At 39.8% G+C, this 24,604-nt stretch overlaps 1 protein-coding gene across 1 annotated transcript in view; it reads right to left on the reverse strand.

The window, feature by feature from the left end:
* The window catches only part of GTF2F2 (general transcription factor IIF subunit 2), a 134,656-nt gene continuing 110,458 nt past the window's right edge, over positions 407-24,604 (reverse strand). Inside the window, exons 6-8 of the mRNA XM_005687430.3 lie at positions 23,833-23,932; positions 14,382-14,525; positions 407-1,448 (exon numbers count right to left, since the gene is read on the reverse strand). Coding sequence (XP_005687487.1) covers positions 1,329-1,448; positions 14,382-14,525; positions 23,833-23,932 — 364 coding nt within the window. The 3' untranslated portion in view covers positions 407-1,328. The remainder of the gene's footprint in view (positions 1,449-14,381; positions 14,526-23,832; positions 23,933-24,604) is intronic.

Here is a 24,604-nt window from a genome sequence, read left to right on the forward strand (position 1 = left end):
CGAAGAATTGATGCGTTTGAACTGTGGTGTTGGAGAAGACTCTTGAGAGTCCCTCGGACTACAAGGAGATCCAACCAGTCCATTCTGAAGGAGATCAGCCCTGGATTTCTTTGGAGGGAATGATGCTGAAGCTGAAACTCCAGTACTTTGGCCACCTCATGCGAAGAGTTGATTCACTGGAAAAGACTCTGACGCTGGGAGTGATTGCGGGCAGGAGGAGAAGCGGCCGACAGAGGATGAGATGGCTGGATGGCATCATGGACTCGATGGACGTGAGTCTGAGTGAACTCAGGGAGTTGGTGATGGACAGGGAGGCCTGGTGTGCTGCGATTCATGGGGTCACAAAGAATCGGACATGACTGAGCGACTGAACTGAACTGAATATATAACATTTTGTGCTATGTAATACCATGGACAGGTATTGTTTTTATTTAAAACTAATTAAAAAGAAAGACAAAAGAAACACTTTCATTCCCCAGGAGCTGACATTAACCTGTTTGTCTGTACACATCAACCTTACCCCTACAACCCTCCTTTAGGTGGTAAACAGCCTTTGTCACACACTAGTCAATATAGGCTTGCTGAGTGTGCAGTAAACATCTTTGAGAAGCTTACGATGGGGGATGTATACCCCGAATTGGAAAAGCATTTAATTTCTAATTATTTTAAAAGAAGAAGAGAGCAAAGAAAGAGCAACTGCCCACGACTTTTTCCACTTCTCAGGTCACTGTAACTAGGGTAAAGTAAGCTAATGATGAAAACTGCTATCTTGAAAAAGAAACAAAACAAACTGCTTAGTACACACCCAAATGCTATACTTTCATTAATATGTGCAAAGATGAAACACAACCACCTGTTAAAAAAAAAAAAAAAAAAAAGGACAGCCTTGCTCTGTGACAATTTCAGAAGAAGGAACTTTTCTTTAGTTCCTTTTCAGAATTTCTGGAGTTGCCTACTTTTTTTTCCTGCTGTGCCAATCACTTTGGATCTATATCACTTCAACTCTTCACGCAAAGATGGGGAGTCCTCATTTAGAAAACATTTCCTAATTTTACATTTGAAAGTTAATATTTAAAAAGAAAAACCTTTCAACTCCCCACCCCATCATGAATAATCTGGTTTAATACAAGTATATAAATAAAGGTGTTCTTTTTCCTCAAAAATCATTTAAGCAACTTTACAAGAATTATTGTTTAAAAAATTTACCTAGAGAAATTAAAGTACCAGTCATTTCCCCCCTATAATAGATAGTGCTCAAGGATTCACACATCAAGGCTGTCTGCTCAGCTCATCATCCTTTAGTTCTGTTAGGCGGGCTTCCAATCTTCTTAATCACTTTTTTCTTCTACTTGATAATGTCTGTATTCTGGCTTCAGTTCCCATGTGTTTTTGTGGATCCCTTTGACATTTTGAACACCAATTTCCTTTAAGATGTCCTTCAGGTATGACTGAAAAACAGAACCAAAATAAACTTGACAGATGAGATAAAGAAAGCAGGAAACAAAAATATAAAATAAAATGATACACCAAACTACATTTACAAGTAACAAAAATTATGATTCTGAAAGCCCCATTAGATTTCTCTATAATGAATTTCAATAAACTGCCTTTTTGATTATCTGCATACAATACATGATAACTGCACTAAATATGATTATTTGCATTAAAGGGCTTAGAAGTCCTGAATGCCAGCAGCCTTGAGAGCTTAAAAAAAAAAAAAGAAGGAAAGAGAGTTTAGAAGGAAATACATTTGCTGGTACTTAATTTACAAGTATACCAAGTGTAATGAGCCCCCGAGTTCTGTGGTATCACTGAGTTCACAGTCAGACAGAGTTATTCTTGGATAGGAAACAGTCATTTTAGAAGCAGGAGCATATGTTATTTTTTTATGAAGCAAGCACATGACAGACACCCAGAATTCTCAGTTCTAAGGTGAGTTCTCAAATTTGCTATTGGGCCACTTGCTTTTCTTGTATAATAAGGTAAGTTGTTATGTATGTTTAATATTGTTTGTATCACATGGCCAAGGTTGCCTAGACAGAGGAAGGGAGAATAAGGTATGTTAAAAACCCTGAGGGTTGCAGTTTTCCTGGGCTTGGGTCCACCAAAGGATAGGGGTAAGAAATGATGGAGGTCAGAACTCTGGATCATGGTATTTCAGGCACCTGAAAATTCAGGTATTACCCAAATGATCACTAGAGGCATGAAAATGATGGCTATGAAAAATGCAGTACCAAACCCCATCTTTGCTTGCCAATGCCCAAGGTGAAAAAGCATTTCACTATAAACCAATACAAATTACCGTACTTCCTTCCTGGGGAAGAGAGAAAAGTCAAATGTTTAAAATGAATTCCCCACCCCCCACCCCACCCACTATACAACCAATGAGCCAAACAAGAATTTTTGTGTGTATGCTTCACAGAACCAGTTACAGGTACATTACAGTGACTCATCCCATTGATGGAAGATGTAATAGGATGTAAATTTTTTAATTCATGGGAACGAGGCACTAATTTTTAAAGTGGCGGATAACGGCTTGATAGTGTTGAAGGTGGTGCCTTTCTCAAGTGTGATGCTAGATTACCTGCACCAGAACTTCATGGGGGCCTGTGAACTAAACCCCACTGCAGGGCGAGTCAATTAAACCTCTGGCGCCAGGCATGGGAAACTCCAATTCACAAGCCCCCTGGAGACTGACTGAACTAAAGTCCACAGCAACTGCTCAAAAGCTTCTGGCTCTAATGCTCTGGGATCTTGGGGTCCTTGCAGTGTTATTTAGTTTTCTGACCCTCACTTGCTGCTGGAGAGCGTGTGTTAGCCGACACCACCGAACACCACCTTACACTGATGGGTGTACTGCTTTACAGTCTCAACTTTTATTTAGGGGTCCCTGGTTAGCACTGGAACTACATACAGGTCTCTCAAATGGCCCGGACGGCTCAGCTCTCGCTTGAGCGGCTTCCCCACCCCAGCAGGGGGCAGCAATGAATCGGCGGAGGCCTGGGTTTCCCCAGGAGGAGGCCGGCCGGCCTGCCTGCCTGCCTGCCTGCCTCCCACGCCTTCTGTAGCTGGCTCCAAGGAGGGACCCGTGTAAATGAGTCAGCGAGTTACTGAAGTAGGCTTCAGACAAGCAGGTAATATGCACGCCTGCCATCTGCTACTTCAGATTGCATAGAAAACATGGGACACTGTTCATAAATGACTTTCTAGTTAAACAGGATTCATAAATGGAAAATGACGGGATGGCCTTCGGTTTTCAGTTTGGGTGCCATGAATGATTTCTTTGTAACATTCCAAAGAACGGTTTATTGCGAGAATGGCTAGACCCTGGGTGCAAACAATCATACAACTGGGGACACAGTGCAAGCCTCAAAAATGAAGAGAGCAGGAGCCAGGAGCACTGTGGCTGCCAGACAGACACTGTCTCATCCTCAAGCCTACCATGCCCGTGTACATAACCTGGATACAGAAGATGAAAAGCCTAGAGAGGCTAAACACAAAATACTGAGTGTCTTCAGTGTACAAATTCAGTTACCTTCACTCTCATTTTATTGCATTAGTATAATAAAGTTAAGGAGTATTTTTTTTAATATAAAGATGCCATTCTCTCTCTCTTTTTTTTTTTTAACAATAAGAATGCCAAGACATAGTCAGGGGTCCATTAATTTGTCAGTTAACAAGATGGGATTAGGGTCATGGTACAGAACCCTTTTCTGGGGTGGGAGAAGGGGCAAACTTTGGAAGTTAGGCAATGTTCCAAATCCCAAACCTAAGACCACCCTACTAGAACCAGCTGAATTAACTTGGCACAAAGCATTAGCAGAGAAAGTAGTAGTGACCATAGAGAAAAACAAGGTCAGAAAATCCTGGAAGGAAGGACACAGGTAAAGAGCAGTGAGTTTATGTCATTCCTCTGTTTTAAAATGTTCTCTGACTTCCCCTTTGGTCTCCAGGTTAAATGCCAAACTCTGGTGCAGGCATCCACCCAGGTCTGTCTTTTCCCTTTGGCCTCCTCCTCTAACACCTCCTTGGCCAGGCACTGGCCATTTCTGTGTCCGCTTGCTCTTGTTCCCTGCCCTTTGCTTTCCCTGTTAAGGCTTATCCCCTTCCTTCAGATCAGAATTCTTCATTCTTTTAGACTTGCTGCAAATGTCATTTTCTCGGAGGAACCTTCTCCAACGGTCCCACCTCTCAGATCTACACTTCACGCTGTGTGAACTTCCAGGGAGAGCCCTCACCGCATCAGAGCTCTCTGTGTGCATGTCTGTCTCTCCCATCAAACCCTGTGCAGCCACCGCAGGGCCTGACTGCATGTCAGAGGCACGGGGCACACGAACGCTGAATGAATCGGGTATGCTTCAGAGTTAAGAGAGGGGCGAGGAGGGTTTGGCTCTTGCAGCGGGGTGGTGGTTGTTGGGGGGAGATCACTTAGAAGGCCCAAGGGAATAAACTCCGCTAGCTCTAGCTGCTTTCCTTTCTCGTCTCACTACCATATAGAGCAATCGCCTGTTTGAGAAATAAAAATTGGTAAAACTGTATTACCTGAATCTGAACTTACTACTAACATCTATATTGTGGTGTTAAAACATTATTGAGACAAAGCCAACTGGGGTGGAAATTTTTAAAGGTTTTAGCAGCACTGACGATTAATTGGTAATTGGACGTCCCTTTTAAAAAAATCGGACTTCCCTTTTAAAAAAAATGCGTATCTTCACACTTAGATTTATCTGAGGTTGAGTGGCACACAGTCCGTTTTCATCCTCATAGAGTTCACAGTTTAAGATCAGGGTGTGTATGGGGGAAGCAAGGGCATGTAAGCAGGCAACCATAAAGTAAAACAGAAGCTCAGGAACAAGGGCACACATGTAGGACATCATGGGAGCACTGGAGAGGGGCCGGAGCCAAGACGCTAGGTTTTTCGAGGATGGACATTTGATCATTTGAACTAAACAGCAACTCTGTGCAGAGACCAAGGGGGACTAGTTCTCCTCTTACCGTTAAATAGTCCTAAACACTGATTCTGCAATTTAATCTTTTGCCTAACCACTTGTATTTTAAACAAAGGATTCTAGAACTGAGAAGATCACCTTTATGTCACATAGGATTGGAAAGATTTCTCATTACCTACTAGGGGCAGTTTGGCGGAACAAGAGCTGAAATAATAAACTGGCTCAAGTCCAGCAAGTCTTCATAAAAGAGAATGTGTGGGGGCGTATTTACAGCAAGTCTGAATGCAGAGAAAAAAGGGAGAGAACATTACAGCCTCCTTGCAAGGGAAGGCAAGGCACAAACTGGAGCCCAGAAGTCTACTGAGTAGGATGTGCTATGCATTTGTGGATCAAGACGAAACTGTGGCGGCCAGAAGGCTGGAAATTCACACATCAAATTCCTGATTTCTCCCCCAAGATCAAGACAAACCTAGTCACAAGGCACAAACCTAGTCACGGTAGCCTATTTCAGCTTCTCTTCTTCACTCTCCTTATCACCTTCCATTCCTGCCATTTTTCATATCATCTTTTCCTCTACTGCAAATGGAGGATTTATCTGTTTCATTTCATCATAAAATTTAGTGTTAAGCATTACCACAGTTAATAATGAATTAACTATACCTGATTCCTAAAAGTTGATTAAAACATATATCTTTGACAGAGAGCTGATCATGACATAATAATGCTTTTAGGTAAGATAAAGACTAGACTTCTCATCACAAAACAGTCCCCAAAGGCTGGAGTGAATGTGTATTACATAAATCTATACCAAAAGATGGCACTGGTTAACACAGTCACCAAAGGGAAACTGCTTATACGCTTTTTATAAACTGACCCAGTGGCAAGGGCATCCATGATCAGTTCTGTGATCATTTCAAAGTATCACTTCATATTTATGTGATTTTTGTATGATTGACTGTGACTCCTGTAAGCAAGGTTGACAGAACAGAGGACTTACTGATGAAGATGTTAGTGGCTCCAAGGCACAACGTTCTTTCATTAAAAGAAATTAAACAAACTACATATTATGCATAAGCTGTGAACAACGGCAACCTATGTTTTCTCTCCTTTAGAGAGAACCCTGAAAGGGGGAGGGAAGACGGTGCTGAGGGCATCTCTGGCACCTGGGCCATCTCAGCGTTTTTCTCCCCTTTTCCTGCTGGCTTTACCTCTGTTTTTACACTAGTCTCTGTTCTGTCTTCCTCTCAGGGTCCCACAGGCTGCATTCCTCCCTTTGTAAAAATTCTAAGGAGTACAGAGATGATGGGTAATGAAATGGTCAAGCCATAAACCTTACCCACTCCACAGCCCTCCCTCCTTAATCCAAACTCTAAAAAAGGAAATTTATTGCTGCATTAACATCTATATGCTGGTAAATCATCTTACTTTCAGTAACACTTCATCTGTCCAGTGGTGGCAAGTGACTCACATGCTTACATATTTCAGATAGTTTACTTCCTTTGGGCCAAAACTTTGAATTTTAACTATGTTTAAAGATATGCTTTCTAAATTGTATTAGTTTATTTGTATGCTAAACATAAGTTAACCTTGGAATACTGCAAAGTATTCCAAGGCTCGGATATTATGGCTACCAACTGGGGGAGAAACAAACATATATACATATAGTTAATGTTAAAAATGTTAATTAGAAAAATACAATCAAAAGATATTCAAAACTAGATAAAGATGAAAAAAGTTCCTACGGAAATATAAACATGAATTCTTGCATTTAGAACTACAGAAACTAACTACTAGTGCATTTGGTGTGATGAGCAGTTTAGCTATTTTTATTTTTTAATTGGAGGAAAATTGCTTTACAATGTTGTGTTGGTTACTGACTGACATGTAGTTTAGACTGTACAAAGAATAAGAAGATATCAACTGACATAGTCATTATTAGTCCATCTGAAAACACTGCTAGAAAATTAAATGGCAAGCAAGAGAGTCTTCAGGTATTTATTTTACCACAGACAATCTTTAGAAAATTAGCGAGCATTCTCGATGATGAGGCATTATTCGCCCTTAAAATGTATGGAATAGACAGTAGAGTTTTACTCTAACGCAACAGTATACAAAAGCTCTTGCTGCCTAAGGATTAAAAAAGGACTGATGACAATCGGGCAGTTTCTCAGTTAAACGGACCTACCAAGTGACCCAGCAGTTCAGCTCTCAAGGGAAATAAAAATATGTTCACACAGTAAGTTGTACATAATGCTCATATCAGCCTTATTATAGTAGCCAAAAAGAGGAAACAACTATCTATGGTGAATGGATAAACAAATTGCTGTATACTCATAACGGTACATATCTGGCAAAAAAAGAAGGAAACACTGACACATGATACAACATGGATGAAACCTGAGGAAACATTATGCCTAAATCAGAGAAGTCAGTCATAAGAGACCACATGTCATATGATCCCATTCGTATGAAAATGTCCAGAACAGGCAAATCTTTAGAGACGCAGAGGAGGTCAGCGGTTTGCTAGGGCTGGGGAGAGGGGTGGGTGCACAGGAGTAATTGTTAACAGGTCCAGAGTTTGAGGGGTGAGTAAAACGCTCTAAAATTGGTTGTGGCAGTAGTTGTACAACTATATGAATATATGAAAATCCACTTAACTGTAACTTAAAAAAAATACAACTGTATTGAAAAACAAGGTTTTAAGTTGATGAGAAAAAAAAGACCTCTCTAGCTGACAACAAATTAAGATAACACCATTTTTTATTACCAAATTGCCATGGGTAAAGTAAAATTTCCAATTAATAGTGGCAAGCTCTTTGGATCAGTCCATATGGACTGGAAAATATGATGGAATTAGAATATCCGTCTTGGCACATTCTAGAAGGAACGCTTTCTGTTACAAAGCAGAATTGAAGATGGCCAGCCAGGCAGGCACCGTAAGGTTTTCTGCCGACAGGTGTATCCTCTGGGATCAAATCCCCTGATGAGCCAGAGAGAGCAGGGAGCTTCAGACACTTATCTAAGCCCACAGGGTAATGCCTTCTCTCAGGTAGAGACCAACACACAGAAAACGACTTCCTCCCCAAGATAATTCCCACAAGACGGCAAGCCTGAGACAAGCCTGGCCTTCCAGTCTGCTTCAGGGACTCGCTTTAGGGTAAGGCAACCGGGAGGAGGCAGCTAATGAGCTTAAACATTCATTTTTTACCTCTTACCTTTATTCATTTCACTTTAAAATCAAATGGGACCGGAAACGTAGAGAAGGAGATTTTATGGGTAATGACACTTCCAGAATAAATACAAACTGTACGGCCTACTGCTTAATTAAAAACTCTAAATTTTGTATGTAGATAATGCCCACTTTTGCTTACTGGGAGCCTATGTCAGATACTGCTTTTACCTATGTAGTATTTCATATAAAATGATGACTTGATTGGTTATATTAACAAATTGACGCCCCCAATTTTACCTCATTCAGAATTAGGTAAAAAAATAAAATAAAATAAACAGGCTGAGACAAATCATAGGACAAATTAAAAGAGAAAATTACCATATCATAATAAACTTGGTAGCAAATCTATTACCATATCATAACAAACTTGGTAGCAAATCTATTAGTTATTAGAACCTTCTCTTCGTAAGGAAAGCATTAAAATTTTATAAATGCATTTAAATTTTATCCATTTATATTCAACATAGTTAATAATTTATTTTAATAGGACATTTCATACTCTAAAACTTTTAAGTAAGGCTCAAATTAACAAGATAGCAAATAATTACTTTTTAGCACTACACTCTAACCAACTGAATTAACCAGCTGCTGCAAATAATTATTTTTTAAAATGGAAGTCTCACAAAGGGCTGTCACTAGTTAATATGCTTTGCTGGGCAACTGGTAGTCTTTTTAGTTTCGGTTATACCATTTGAAATTAAAAACTTCCAGTTATAGAAAAAACGAAGAGCGAACTGAAAGGAAATATGTGAATAGAAAGGAAATGATAAAGATTCGGGGGGAAAAAAGAGAAAAGGAATCACGTAAAAAAGGAAAAGCCTATGTCAGAACAAGACATATAATAAAAACACTTATTCAGCAGTTCATTTGGGAATGAATTTTAAACACGGAACTTCAAAAAACACAGGTTATTTTTTTTTTAATTGGAGGACAATTGCTTTACAATGTTGTGTTGGCTTCTGAGGGGGAAAAAAATGCCCTGTTTTTACTTGGGTCAGGAACTGAATGAGCTAGCATAAAGCTTAGATTCCATTTTCCATGTATATGGCTTAATGAGATGATTCTTAATAATACAGAAAATTTCAAAGCAGTCTCAGAGGGAAATTAGCTCCCCCCTCCTGTCATTAAAAAGGGGTTCCCATTGTCAGAGAAGCATTTTTTGAGTTTGTCTTCGGATATGCACACGTGTCTGAACAGAAGAGGCAATGCAGTAAGACTGGGCTCAGGCCACTAGGCGACTCCTCCTCTGGGACTATGACTGAACTGTCTCTAAGGTCACTTTCACCTCTTACGATTCTGAGCCAGAGAGGTGTGATATGTGTGCATCATACCGTGTGACACAGACATCATGAAGAGAAAAGAGGAGTGCCCGTCTGGCTTGAGCAACTTGGGGCATGGTGGGGTTACAGCAGTGGGGCAGTCTGGGGGGTCGGGGCTGGAGGGGTGTAGAAATCAAGAGCTCTGTTCTCTACAGACTGAATCTGAGGTAACAGCGACTGACTCGGCTCAGCGGTGCTGTCTCTCTACCAAGCAGCGTGGCACAAGGGTGCGGGAGGCACTGGGCCTGGCCGATGGGTGGTCCCGCCCCACCCTCTTGGCTCAGGGATGAACATCCAACCCCTGGTGGGGCAGTTAAGATCTTCCCTCAGCTTCTGCTGGAATAGTCAGGGCAGACATTCTCTGTATGCTTCGAGGCTGCTAGCTGTGAAGTGCTGCAGGAGGCCACTTTGTCTACCACATGGTTAGATCCTGCCCGAGCAGAAAGACAACACCCAGGTAAGGCATAACGATGAGGAGAGATAGGGAGGGATGGGGAGGAACCAGGCTAACTAAACAGTATTAGTAGCTGGATCCAGCCATGTCTAAAGCAAGATGCATTCCTGAACTTCTCAGCTACAGGAGCCAATACATTGTATTTTTGCTTAAGCTAGTTTGAGCTCAGTTTTCCTTTCTTGCAGCTGAACAAGTCCCAGCCAACTGACAGGTCTATAAGAACATATGCTTGTAAATAAACTTTAACCTTTTGACAGGAGAAATGCTAAGTATACCAAATTCTTTAGCCACTTTTTCTCTTTAAAAAACATTACCTTCTTTTATCTTACTGATGCCAAATTCCACTTATTTCTATTCAGGCCTGTCTGGAAACAAGCTCTGAGGATCAGGTTAACATTACCTTATTGCTGCACTGGCTTTATCAAAAGCCTATTCTGGGCAAACGAGCAACGGCCTGTTGAGCATTATTTAGTGCTGGGCAACTTAAGCTCATGGGTACCAAGCTGCTTCAAAATCAAAGCCATGCCAATCTTTGCCTCATTTTTCTTGTTGATATGAACTTACTTTATAAAAGCATGCAAATTGTTCAATTACACACTCTGAATTAAAAGGCAAATGGTCCACTGGGTCGACGTGATTGGGGACTGCTGATTTACAAGGGATCATCAATAATTAAAGTTCCCTGAATCTTGACCTGAAATCAAATGGACACAGAGCACAAGGAAATGAAGAGGTTCAGTTACAATTAGAGCTGATTGCTGATGACACTTTAAACAGAAATGGATGTCTGAAGAAACCCTGGGAAAGGGGTGCTGTGCTGGAGAACAGGGTGCTTGGGCTCACAGCGGTCTTGGCAGTCTGGGATTTCAAAGGGAACAACTACATAAAGCTTCAAATGGCTTGAATTCCTGAAGGAAATGCTGCTATGCTACAATTTTACAGATACAATAAAATATGAAGAAAGACTTGACATAACACATTTAAGGTAAAAGAGCAAAGACTATCAACAGAGAAATAATAGGCTTCCTCTGATATTTTACTTGGGGCAGGGGGCTAAAGTCAAAATTTAAAATGCATGAAAACACTCCTTTAAATGGATGCTGTGTTTCTGACTCTTTTTTTATCAGTTACCAGAGCCTGGCCTTTTAAAATTGGCTTATTTGTCCTTAATGAGTAACTTTAACTCTCTGATTGCTTATGCAAGTCACACACTGGTGAATAAAGGATACAGGCTGGCCCTTAAGGGCAGTTTCTCTAATCAGTAATTTCGCTTGCAGGAGTGAAGGTTTTTAGGAAGAAGACTATAGAAGGGAAGGAACTGGAAAAACAAGAAAACGCTTCAGATTCACTCAGAATGTCAAAAATGACATCCTAAAGATCAGAAAGCAGATGGTAACTTAAGAATATAGTAGTGGTGCTAATAACAAAGAGGACTGTTAAAATGAGCACATCATGGTCAGAAACCTGGTATCAAGAGAGGCGCTGGGGGCCATCAGAAAACCAGAGCATGTCATTAAATGCACTGGCTAAAGAACTCATCAACACTAAGAAGACCTCTTTTCTTCCATTTTACACAGGGCTCAAAAATGTGTTTAATAATACTAAGAATAAATATTAGCAAAATACTTTGCTGTTGACAAATGCAACTTTCATAAACATTAAAATTATTACAAGGAACCTATAAACTAGGTATTTTTAAGACAAATTTACAAAGTATAATATTATACACATTTAACTTGAATATATTAGTAAATTTTATATTAAGAATGTCATATATCAAGTAAATTAAATATTACAATTATATAACGTATTAAAACATTAAATGCATTCAAGTACCTGGGACTATTTGGCTAAATGGCAGGACTGGGACGTGAACTGAGGTCCTATTACTCCCAGTCCTGTGCTCTTTCCATCAGGAAGTCTTCTTCCTGGATCACTGACTTTCATGCTAACACTGGGTTCCTTCATTCTCCTGGTACTGCTCAGACTAAAATCAAATTAATAAGGGTGTACTGAAGCCCATTAGTACAGACTGACTTATGTCCTGTGACCCTTTTAAAAGGGAGAATTACCTACACGGAGGAGAGCTGGGCTCTAGCCACTTTCTAGGTCAATGGGCCTTGCCAGCTTGGTTCGAATGTGAGTGGGAGATGGAGAGGAGGAGATGGAACAGGAAAGGGAGAGAACCATAGATGGAGTGCTGGGAGGGGTCACGATGATTATCCAGCCCAGCTCCCTCAGTTTCAGCGACGGACGTGACTTCTCCAGATCCCACTGAGGTAAATGGCAGGACCAGAGCCCATGGTGACCAAGTCCAGTCCTATCCTCTACACGAGCGTAACTGCAGCTCCGGCACTCTATGCTTTACTGAGACAGCTCTTTGTACCCCGCTCCTGCCACAGACAACAGGAGGTCTGTCAAAATCCACCTGAGGAAAATACGCTGGTCCTAAAAGGTAAAGGAAGTCACCGTCTCCTTATCCTTAAATCAATTTATCTAATATTTACTGGATTGCTACTATGTTTGTGTTGTGGAATGTATGAATATTTAGGGATGTGAATAATATACAAACCTGCCTTCAAAAACTTAATGCTTTAGAGGCAATTTAGTCCCTAAATAATAAAACTATTATAAAATAATTCAGTTTCTAGATCAGTGGTTCTCAAACTCTTTGAGGTTCCCAGGCTCTCTGAGAATCTGACATAAACTACAAACCTGCTCCCCAGAAAAATCCACACATTTCTGTACATATTCAGGGGGTTGCTGGATCTCCTAAGCCTACTGACCATGAATTAAGAGGTTCTGTTAAGAGAGTCATTGAGTTCCACCACATAAAAAAGTATCTGAACAGCCAAGACGGAGAGAAAGCTAGTTATTCTTTTTCTCTGCTGCAAAATGAATAAACTTTAAAAACATTATGTCATTCCCTGTGAAGGCAAAGAAAGAGCTTTCCTTAGTACTTATCTGAATGTCCCTCTACAAACACTTATTTTCCCACATCTAACTGTGTATGTGTGTTTTATTCTATGAGACTATGTCATTTGCATCCAGAATATCTGGAATAGCCTTTTCATGTATATATAAAAATACAAAGATAAACTTCATTAAAAGCAGAAGAAATGGAGTTTAGCTTATGAATTATTCTATTTCAAATTTTTTAATCTAGCTTGGAATGCTGTTTCTAAGGCTTTGATGCTGAAGGGAGTGAAGTCATTAAGATGAGTTGATAATACTGCCAGCATGAGCACTTTCCTTCTCTTTGGTTAAAGAAAAGTATTTAGGTCTTTTGGAATTCTAATTTCTTTCTTAATGAAATAGTGAAAGGATGAAGTGTAACAGAAAAGAAATCTCTACAGAAGTGGGAAACTGCACCATCAATACTGAAGTTTCAGAAATAATTTCCTGAAGCTTTGAATACATTAAAAAAAACAAACAAACCATGGAGCCATTTATGTCAAAATATTTCACAAAACCGGTTATCTTGTTACATATGCTGAAGCAAATAAATGGAGCAGTTAGAATTAACATATTCTTGGGTATCCTGTCAAGGTGGATAAAATGATAAAGGAAAACTGGGTAAGAGGACAAAAATAAAGGGGTTTCCACCTAATTTTTAAAAACCTATAAGTAAAATACTGCTATAATTCAGTCTGACACTTTGCTAAGCTTAGGTGTGAGAAAGCTAAATGGAAGGAAACGTGACCCAAAGACTAGAGAAAGGGCTTCAATTCCTTCCTTGTTTCCAGCATTTTAAATGGATTAGAAACACAGATTATTTGCAGATAGGTATTAATACAAACGTCTGGAGAAGCGATTAAAAAACGATTATTTAGAGAACAAAACTTTTCTAAAACATCAACTTATTAAAAATTTCCTTGAAAATGGAGACTAGGCCAACCCAAGTATAATCTCAACAAGCACTGTGAGGCTCTACAGCTCAAGTTTGAAAGGACCTAATGTTAGTGCTAGATGATTTTTAAAAAAATCCACAGAGAACCGTTCACGAGACAGGGATACACACTCACTGTGAAAAAACAGTGACTCTTAAAGTTGAGCTTTTCTAGAGGGAGGCAGAAGAACAAACGAAAGAGTAGAAATGCTGCAATCAAAGAGACTTCAGGCTTAACGCCAAGGGTCAGTCAAAAGGAGGACCAATCCGCCTCGTCTCCATACGAACTGCTGATGCTAAAGGTATTTAAAATTCAAACAGTGAAGCTGAGATTAAAAAAAGAAGCAGAGAGAAAGGAAGAGAGGGGAAGAAAGGAAGGAAGATTATGCGGAGGCATCTTTTCCATGCTGGAACTAAACCTGCCACCAGCATAGGTGCAAGCGAACATACTAATTCACAATATGCTTCTCTTCAGTAAAGCCGTGTTAATGAAGCCGATTTAAACCCACTTAGAGGATCAGTGTGAGCATATACATACCACAGGTTGTTTTGTGATGTCCACCAAGTCCTTCAGGTTATAATACTGATGCTTCTCAAAAGCTGAAAACAGCATGTCCAAAACGTGTTGTTTATCAGCTCGGGCTCGTTTTCCATCTTCTTTCTTTTTCCTTTCATATTCAATCTATGTGGAAAAAGCAAAAATCCCGAAGGCATCAGTTCAGCGTGCTCACTCTGAAACCCAGGGACTCTTTTCCGTCCTCCACTGTTAGATTTTGAATCACAAGGCAGCAGGTCAAAGAGTGGTGGTTCAGTACCTGTGGCCTTCACTACTCTTAGGGCTCCTCAGACCTTTACGGCTCCAGGAAGGTTAGTGCCCACCAGTAAACCATTTTCACCGTTCCCTAAAGCTTTATGTAATGTGTCCATCTCCTCCCCCAAAGCCCATCTTCACAGAAATCACATCATGTGGATCACAAAGTCTATTTGCAACTCTTGGTTTTTGATTACCCAAGTGGAGTTGCTCAGTCGTGTCCGACTCTTTGCAACCCCATGGACTGCAGCCTACCAAGCTCCTCTGTCCATGGGATTTTCCAGGCAAAGGTACTGGAGTGGATTGCTATTTCCTTCTTCAATGATTACCCAAAATACAGTAAAAGAGTTTATCTGCTCGATGCCATTTGGTACATAATATCTTTCAAAATGACAGTTTTTCAGGGCAGGAAGAAGGCTGAGGGGCAGGCAGATCAGATAACAGGTTTTCTAGGGAGGAAAAGCTTGGGAAATCAAATCTTGGTAAAAAGCAAAGAACAAGGGTGGTGACAGGCGGCCTTTTCTCCTCCCAACCCCATGACCTCCTTGAACTTGCTTCTTCTGTAAAATGAAGTAAGCAATGGCACAAATGGTGTTACCATCCCGTGGTTTACAAATGCATATCTGTGTGCATTTGTAAAAAAGTTAACTCTTTATTGAAAACATGCAATTTGCTCGCATTCATGTCAGTTGATTAAGCTTTTCTTTTTTTTTTTTTCAAACTTTATCTTGATAAAGCCTCAGAAACTTGTTAGAGGACAGGTATATATACATTGTAGGGCTTCCTTGGCGGCTCATGGTAAAGAACTCTCCTGCCAATGAAGGAGATGCGAGTTCGATCTCTGGGCCAAGAAGATCCCCTGGAGAAGGCAATGGCAACCCACTCCAGTATTCTCGCCTGGAGAATCCCATGGACGGAGGAGCCTGGTGGGCTACAGTCTGCGGGGTCGGAAAACAGTCGGACATGACTTAGCGACTAAACAGCAACAGAGACTGCAGCAGCCCACCTGGTCAATAAAGCATCGGCAGGCCAGGTAAAAGCTGTCGGAGAACAATCTTTTGTGCATCAGCAGAATTACTATGAGAGAGAGGCTAGCTTCAAAGACTGAGAAATGCTTATCAAAACGTATAACTAAATTATGTACAAATTCCAGCTTCATATAGTTAGGCTTATTCTCTAGTTTAACAAGAGAGACATAAAAAGATAAAATCTAATTTCTGTTGATGTTAAGACTAAAAATATACCTTAAATATAATCAGAGACTTTCAAATTAGAGGCAAGAAGTAACTCTGACAACTCTTTCAATAAATGAAATTAGGAGCTAGACAAGGAGAAAGAGCTAAATTGAATGTCTTAATTTTTGTGATATGTATACCTGGAGAGTAAAACTCGAAATCCATTCAGCTCCTCAATAGATTAAGCATGGATTAGATGCTTGGTGTTGCACTAAAACTGAAGAAAACAGCGACCCACTCCAGTATTCTTGCCTGTGAAATGCCACGGACAGAGGAGCCTGATGGGCTACAGGTCACGGGGTCACAAGAGATGGACACGACTTAGCGACTAAACAACAACAAAAACTGGACTAAAATACGGGAGTAAATAAGCTACTCTCTTTCAAAAGGTATCCCTTTCTTAAGGCTTGCGTATTACAATGTATACAAAGGGCCTTGAGTATTTTAAATGTAGTAATGTAGTAAAGGAGACCACCGAGTTACCTAGGACAACTTTATGATGTTGGGGAAAAAGCGTAAATGCAGGGCACAGACTGTATTGTTGGGGAGGAATGAACCCCAGCACAGCATCAGGTGGAAAAAATGCACTTATGGTCAAAGGCAGAAGTACAGATTCTGCCCCAATTCTGTGAGAAAGCAGGCTGCAGAGCTATAGGCAAGACCAAAAGAGATGGACTTGAGGGCCACTCAAGATAGAATTTTCTTTCTCTCGGGTTAAAAGGAGGAGAGAACTAAGACAATGGCTGTATGATGGAGAAAGAAAGCATGACAGACTAAGACAAAGCCCGCAAATCTACAAAAAGGAGGCTCTTTGGATTAAAAAGCAGAACGACATCATGGAATACCTGCAGTGATTCGTGTTTGAGCCTTGCTTTGCTGACCAATGTCTAAAACATGTCATATGTCCCCCGTCTATAACTGCTCCGTTTGCATCCTGAAATCCCCTTCCACAGCTGCACTGTGCTTGAAAGGGTTTGCTCTGTCCACTGCGATGGATAGTCTAGAAAGCAGGGCCGGAGGAAAGAGTATAAAAGTATGGACCATGGGAAGAAGATACGATAACCCCTTACGCTGACCAAGTGGAAGATAAGAGAAACTTAACTTGGTGTCTACAAAATAGAGGGAGGTAGAATCAGACTAAGGAAGAGTGGAGAAAGCATATTTCCTTCTCACAGGCCTGAGTGGGGTGTGGGATTTCATTCAGCGAAAGGTCACTGTGAAGAAGGAATTCATAGGGCCTGGACTCCATCGTAGGCCTGTTCATGCTGATCATGCTCGGCCACCTTTCCAACGGACTCTGAACTCTGTGTTTAGTGCGTACGAAAACAACAACAGAAGGATAAGACCTCCTCTAGGCAAGGGAACCTTGAAGATCGTATCTAGGTTACTCATCGCCTAAGAGAAAACATATACTATCACCCCTTCCTCCAGACAGGCCATACATTTTTCTGTATCTATCGGAGTGTAACCTTGGGTTTATTGATTATTGGCCAATGATTATTGGCTAATTGTTTGTTTGAGCACATGAGCACATAGCATGTGAATGATGGGGTTATTGGGATTATATTTTCCTTGGTTTATGTAAGTCTCAAGGAATTTGGAGTGGTGGGTTCAGACACGTACACATTGGGTATAAAAGATTTTCACAAATGCTGGTTGGGGTCGCTGGCTAAGAGGAGACTCTGCCTTGGGCCCGCAGGTGTAATAAACTGCACTCCACTATCTGCATTGTCCTTCTGAGTGAGTTTGTTTCATCGTGGAATGTGTGGCTATAACAATTGGTCCTCAAGAAAAACAAGACAGAGAGGTGGGAACCTAGCAAAAGGTCAGTGCCATGCTTTTTTACTCTCAGTATGGAGCTACACTTGTACAATATTCTATCTGCTCTTCCATCCCAGCTTTAATTTATGCTGAAAGAAGATGGACAAAGTTAAATTCAGGAAATAGGAAACAGAAGTTATGGTATATTCAGCTTCCACTCTTAGCCCTCTCTTCCTTATGTAAAATGACTCGAGAAGCTAGGAGGATGAACAGGAAAAATGTTTTCAAGTAACAAAACATGCTGGTAAAGCAAGATACGACTTCCCTGGTGGCTCAGATGGTAAAGCATCTGCCTGCAACGCGGGAGACCTGGGTTCAATCCCTGGGTTGGGAAGATCCTTGGAGAAGGAAATGGCAGCCCACTCCAGTACTATTGCCTGGAAAATCCCATGGATGGAGGAGCCTGGTAGGCTACAGTCCATGGTGTTGCAAAGAGTCAGACACGACTGAGCGACTCCACTACCAAAGCAAGACAGTCCACTTTAGAGAGGGCATACAGTCCAATAGGCAGTGGAAAGAAAAACTTAAGTGTTTGTTATCAAGTTGTCCCAACCCTAAAAGCCATAGGTCAGACCCAAAAGGATTGAAGCTAAGAACTGAGAATAAATTAGAAAGAAACTTCAAAATCAATACTGAAGGTATTGATTAAGAGTCAGATTAGGTTGTGATTTGTAATGTTAATGAGCAGTGAGAAAAGTACCAATTCTACACAGAAAATTTTCTTTTTAAATCTTGGTTTACATGTTTCAATCTCAAAAAAACACTGCATTTAACATTGGTGCTCTCCTCCTTTAAAATGGGGAGACAACAGACAAGACTTGTTTGCTTATCTTTCTGCATTAACCACGCCTATCAATGGCTCAATAAAATTTTTGTAGTACAGCATTATTTAAATCTTTTTTTTGATAATGTTCAAGAGCGATCCATCACCCCAATTCTGCTCTGTGGTATCAGGTGGTTCCAAAGTACATGTAATTATAAAAAGGGACTAAAATGATCCCATGATCATTAAATTATTAGCAACTAATTATACTCATGCCAAAACTAAGATCCCTGAGGTAACTTCTCTTTTTTAAGTTCATCAGTGTACAAATGGCAGTCTTAATATTGTAACTTTATACTAAAGTTATAGTATAGTATTATACTAAAGTTATAGTATAGTATAGTATAGTATAGTATAGTATAGTATAGTATAGTATTCTGCCAACAGTACTCAGACTAGTGTTAATCTCCAGAGTTACAGAGTAACTCTGTACTACAGTACAGTACAACTACAGTATAACTCTGTACTAAAAATTAATTCCACAAATAAACAACACATGATACGCACCAGTCTAGGAAAAGACCACTGTTTCAAGGTACGCCATTTTTTCTCCTTTTAGCTCTTTCCCCTTGGGCATTTTGTTTCGCACTGGCACTATCAGGAACCGACACTCAAAGCAATCAGATTTCTAACTTGTTTGCAGCCACCACAAAATACTACTAGGCTAGTTATTAGACTAGAAATAGCTTTTGTATTATATGAATTTTAATTACTGATATCTGCCCCCAATGACCATAAACTAAGGTGTCACCAGCTGCACAGAAATGTCAATTCAGAAAGAACTTTCATCTCCAGGTACAAATTTTTATAATCCCCAAATTCCATCATATACAATTTTACTTTCAAAATATAAAACAAATTATTCAAGACTGAACGGCAACCAAATGTTGAACACCCATTGTGGATGTGGCATAGGGCTGTTCAACCATCATTACTGAGACAATAATCCCTGACTAAAATTACAAATGCCACCCACTTCCAATTAAAATATTACAATACAGATGTCTGTAAATTTCTAGATTGTTGTTTGCAGAAATACTTTGATTGCTTTGTCAAGGCAGTCTTTGTGGAGGTTTCCAACTTTTAAAGTGAGCGTGACAGCCTTGAATATCATGGTTTGCATTTTAAATCCTTATGAAAGATTCCCCCACCCTCTATGCTTCTATTTCTGTTGTTACCTCTTGGGAGGAAATTAATTCTTTAGGGTTGATCAGTCTTTGGTGTGCAAATTCAAATGGACAAAGCATGCAGCATTTTTTTTTAAACCACGTAGTATTCTTACACTAAACTCTATAATACAGTAGCAAATACTGCCGAGGGGCCTTTAGATTCAGTCCTGCAGGCACCCACTTTAATCAACAAAATTCCAAATTTATATACATATATATAAATATTTAACCGAAAAAAAAAAAAAAAAAAAAAAAAAAGCCAAGCCAAAAACACCCAACATCTTAGTTCTGAGGATTAAGACAACACAACTGGCCGCTCCACAGAATGAAACAGAGTATGCATGATAATAAATTTTCTTTTTAGTTCCTGGGGGTTTATTTCAAGATTTTATGTAATGGTTCTGCTCCCTCCAACACTAATTTTCTAGTTCAGTTTCTTCTAATGTTCTATCACTTTCAGACCAGGAGCTCTTGCCAGGGTGGGGAGAAAAGGCAAAGAGAAGTCTTTTATTCAAGCTGGAAGCAGGGGGGTAGGGTGGGGAGTTGATGATAATAGAGACAAGAAGATACTAATTCTTTCTAAAAAGCCTTAGGTTTAGTGGAAAGAGACTTCCTGGTCTCCCTTCTAAGCATCATTTTTGCTCCCCATGCCACAGGAGATGGCAGACATGCCACAAGGGACAGGCAGATTTCCTGTCTCTTTGGATCAGTGGCTGAATGCCAGAACTAACTAGGTAAAAAATTTAAAGATAGTTGGCCTCCACATTAGATCAATACAACCAATCTCTGAAGGTATTTTTCTTTTTTAAAAGCTTCCCAGGTGATTTTAGTCTATAGCCAGCATTGAGACCACTGTCTGGACAACAGGGGGCACAATTCCTTATGAGAAAGGTCCTATGACTGGAGACTACATAAAAGAATGCTATGACATTTACATAGGCGGGATAATGATGTCCACGAAGCCAACCAGAACACAGAACATACACAGGCACCCTCACCTGCAGTCAGGGATGGCAACAGTTGAAAGGAATCTTATACATCAGAGACTCTATATTTGGATTATATGACTCTATCAGTAAAAAACCTTTTTCCCCGGCCACGTGCCTTGTGGGCTCTTAGTTCCCTGGCCACAAAAACAAAAGCTTTACACTCTTATTATAGTTAGCATTTTATTATAATACTATCTATGCTTTTGAGAGCTATGCAGGTGCCTCCACCAATTTCCGAAACACGCTCATGGAGTGGGGGGGCGGTGGAAATCACTAAACATTCAAGCAGTGTAACGTGGTGGCTTACAGTCAATCTTTGTTAATTAAAGATTATATGACTCACCACTATAATTACATCAATATTAATGACTCAGCGCTATGACAACGTTAACAAAGGTTGATACCATGAACTGAAATGTCACTTGACGTTAAAGAGTCTCTTTAAAAGGGATGTGACAGCTTTATATCCTACCAAGTGGTTCAGAATACAATGTATTTGTACTTATTTTAGTAGTAAAAAGACAGCAATAAAAAGCACTCCAAAAATATGACACTTGGAATCTATCCTTCTATACCTGCCAGGTAGGTATAGTGCCAGCATCACTCTGAACATGAATTAGAGGTCAGAGCTTTGATACAAGCGAAAGTGCCAGCTCTGACCTAAGAGAGATTTTCCTTTTGCCTCAGAAACGATGGTATGTAGCAGTATAACAAGAGGGACCCTTGTAATGGAACTAAAGAAAAAAGCAATTGTAATTTCAAAATGTGGACTCACTAGGTCAAATGAAATATGGCTTATACCCAAACAGGGTCTGAAAGGGCATGACCAGAGAAACTGAAAAAAAATGGTAGCTCCTTGAAGACAGAAACTTTATTTATTTGGTTCACCAAGAGCAGGTATCTCAGGCATAAAACTGGCATAAAAAAAAACAAAAAAACATTTTTTGTTCAGAGGAGACAAATCTTACATAACTGTGGGAGGACACTGTCACGGCTAAGTACTAACACTTTTCCCTAGCTTTCCCCCCTTTCCCATTGCAACAGAAAAACTTTACACTGTGAAACTTTCACTGTAACAATTCAGACAATAGGTACTCGTTGTGACAATTCCAACAATTCAAAAAGACTGACAATTCCAAGAATTCAAAAAGATTTCATAAAAAAGAAAATTATGATAAAATCGCCCTAGCACTAAAAAATAAAAACTGTTAAAGTACTGAACTAATCCTTATTTTTGGACATTTGTTTCTAGTCTTTTCCTATTATAAACAATAGAGAGAAACAGTGTAGCAGTTTTTAAAATTTGGATGTCTTTAGAAGGGGCACATGCACTTCAGTTCATCATAGTCTCTACCATTTACCGTCTTAAATTTCAGCATCCTACCCAAGAAGATGCCTGCTTGGCCTGGAGGCGTCTACATTTGCTACCTGTCTTTATAAAACAACCATAAGATAGTCAAATATCATAAAGTAGTGGTTGGGCAGATACTAACCTGCATCATTTGACAAGCTTGGAACTTAAAGGCCAAACTTTAAAGAGTATTTATTTCTTCCTAAATTCAGTATCAAGGGGAAATCTTAAGCAACAAAGTAGGACACAAAGGCATCAACTCTCAACTGCTACTTGACTTAACTTGGACTTCCTTTTATTTTCAGAAAATCATCACTTTCTCCTTACACTGCAGGTACTTCAAGACCCAAATCACTTAGCTCTTTAAGCAATGCTAAGGATCTACAGCAACACGGGTTTCTTAAGAGTAAGGGTCCTATTCACAGACTTAGAAAACAAACTTATGGTCATCGGAGGGGAAATGGGCAGAGGACTGAAGTAGGAGTAAGGGGTGGACAGACACATACTACTATATAAGAAATGGCCTGCAATGAAAAAGCAGCACACGCATGCACGCACGCACACGCGTGCGCGCTCGCTCGCTCCTCTGGAAGCTCAGAAAGTAAAGAATCTGCCTGTACGGCAGGAGACCCAGGATCAATCCTTGGGTCAGAGAGATCCCCTGGAGAAGGGAATGGCTACCCATTCTAGTATTCTTGCCTGGAGAATGCCATAGACAGAGGAGTCTGGTGGGCTACAGTCCACGGGGTCACAAAGAATCGGACATAACTGAGCGACTAACACTATCACTATATATATATACACATACGTGTATATACATGCATGTATATATATATATATATAAAATCACATCACTTTGCTGGATATCAACAACTAACACAATATTGTAAGTTGCCTGTACTTCAATTAAAAAAAAATAGTAAGGCTCTTAAACCAGTTTCCATGGTTCAACGTCTGGACTATTTGATTACTGGCTGTGTGACCTCAAGGAAGCGAACCTCTCTGTGCCTCAGTTTCTGCATCAATAAAGGATCACAGCAATAATTACAACAGTTAGACCTTTGAACTACCCAGCACAAAGTACACATAAGATGTATACATGTGTGTACTATACATACATACACTGTGTATGTGTACAAATATGTACACTATATATTTATAAAGTGTGTGTCAGTCGCTCAGTCATGTCTGACTCTGCGATCCCATGGACTGTAGCCTGCCAAGTTCCTCTGTCCATGGAATTCTCCACGCAAGAACACTGGAGTGGGTTGATATTTCCTTTTCCAATATATGTAATAAATATAGTACATACAATATACTTTAATGAAAAAGTTTTTTTACATTCAGGCAGCGCACACTTTACATAGTAGTGTGAGGCTGTAAAAATTCCTATAAAAGCTCAAACTAGGCAAAGCGATCTTAATAATGGGAAAAATGACCACTGGTTCATGATCCTACTTTCAGTTATAAAGGCAGAGAAAAAACTCTAAAGCTAATATATATTTTTTAAGGATACTATGCTTCAAACCATTAGAAACACTGAAGAAATGTTTGATTTCTCTGAAAAACTTTTCAGGAATCATTTCAACAGTGGTTGTCTTCTTCTTATTGTATGACTTTGGCTATAGAGTGAATACCTTTTCTATGCTTGGCAAACTGTTATCTCGCCCAGTAAGCCTGGATACCTCAAGCACCTGACGGCAAGGTGTGGGACTGCCAAGGTCCTTTCAAAACCTAAGAGTGTATGACATTAAAGACAGACCAGAATGAAGAGCAACATGAAGACTTACATTGTATTGATGATTAGCAACAGGTTTGTAGTTGGTTGTCACGACTTTGTCCAGCTGCTGTGATAGCCTTACAGGTTTGGAAGATTCTTCTATTTGCAATCTGAAAAACAGAAGGCATTATTAACAAACTTCCTTGTTCATTAGAGTGAAACCTGAACAGGTATTCCGATAATCTTTTTATCAAGACCTAATACTTCACATATAAAGACGATAGATCAGCCTTAATACTTCAAAAACACACTGTACATGACTATAACGTGGAAAGCAGACCACCAGGTAAACATACCAACTATCTTGTTTATTTCTACAACTTCCTTCTAAATCTTATACTGTATAGTCAAACCTTAACTTTTAAAACAAAGATGCTAATCAGCTTTAAATTTGTGGGAAAAAAATCTGCATGTAAAAATGAATTATCTTAAGTTATATGGTCTAAAACTAATCAAGGTATTTATTCAAAACTTCCAATCATTTGACAAAAGTATATAAAATCAGGACACATCAGCACTCAGGCTTAGTAGCTGCTTCACTAGACAGTGCAGATAAATGATCCATCTAAATCAAAATACAACTAAAAATAGCGCTTTTGGAAAAAGAACTGTAAAATAAACATATGACACTACGTACAGCATATTATAAAATATAATACTAGTACATATTCAAATAGCAATCTTAGGAGATTTTGTTTTGGGCTAAATATTACCATGGGCTTCCCTGGTGGTTCAGTGATAAAGAATCCACCTGCCAACACAAGAGACGTGGATTCCATCCT

This window comes from Capra hircus, chromosome 12, assembly GCF_001704415.2.
Source record: "Capra hircus breed San Clemente chromosome 12, ASM170441v1, whole genome shotgun sequence".
NCBI classification, from domain to species: Eukaryota; Metazoa; Chordata; class Mammalia; order Artiodactyla; family Bovidae; genus Capra; species Capra hircus.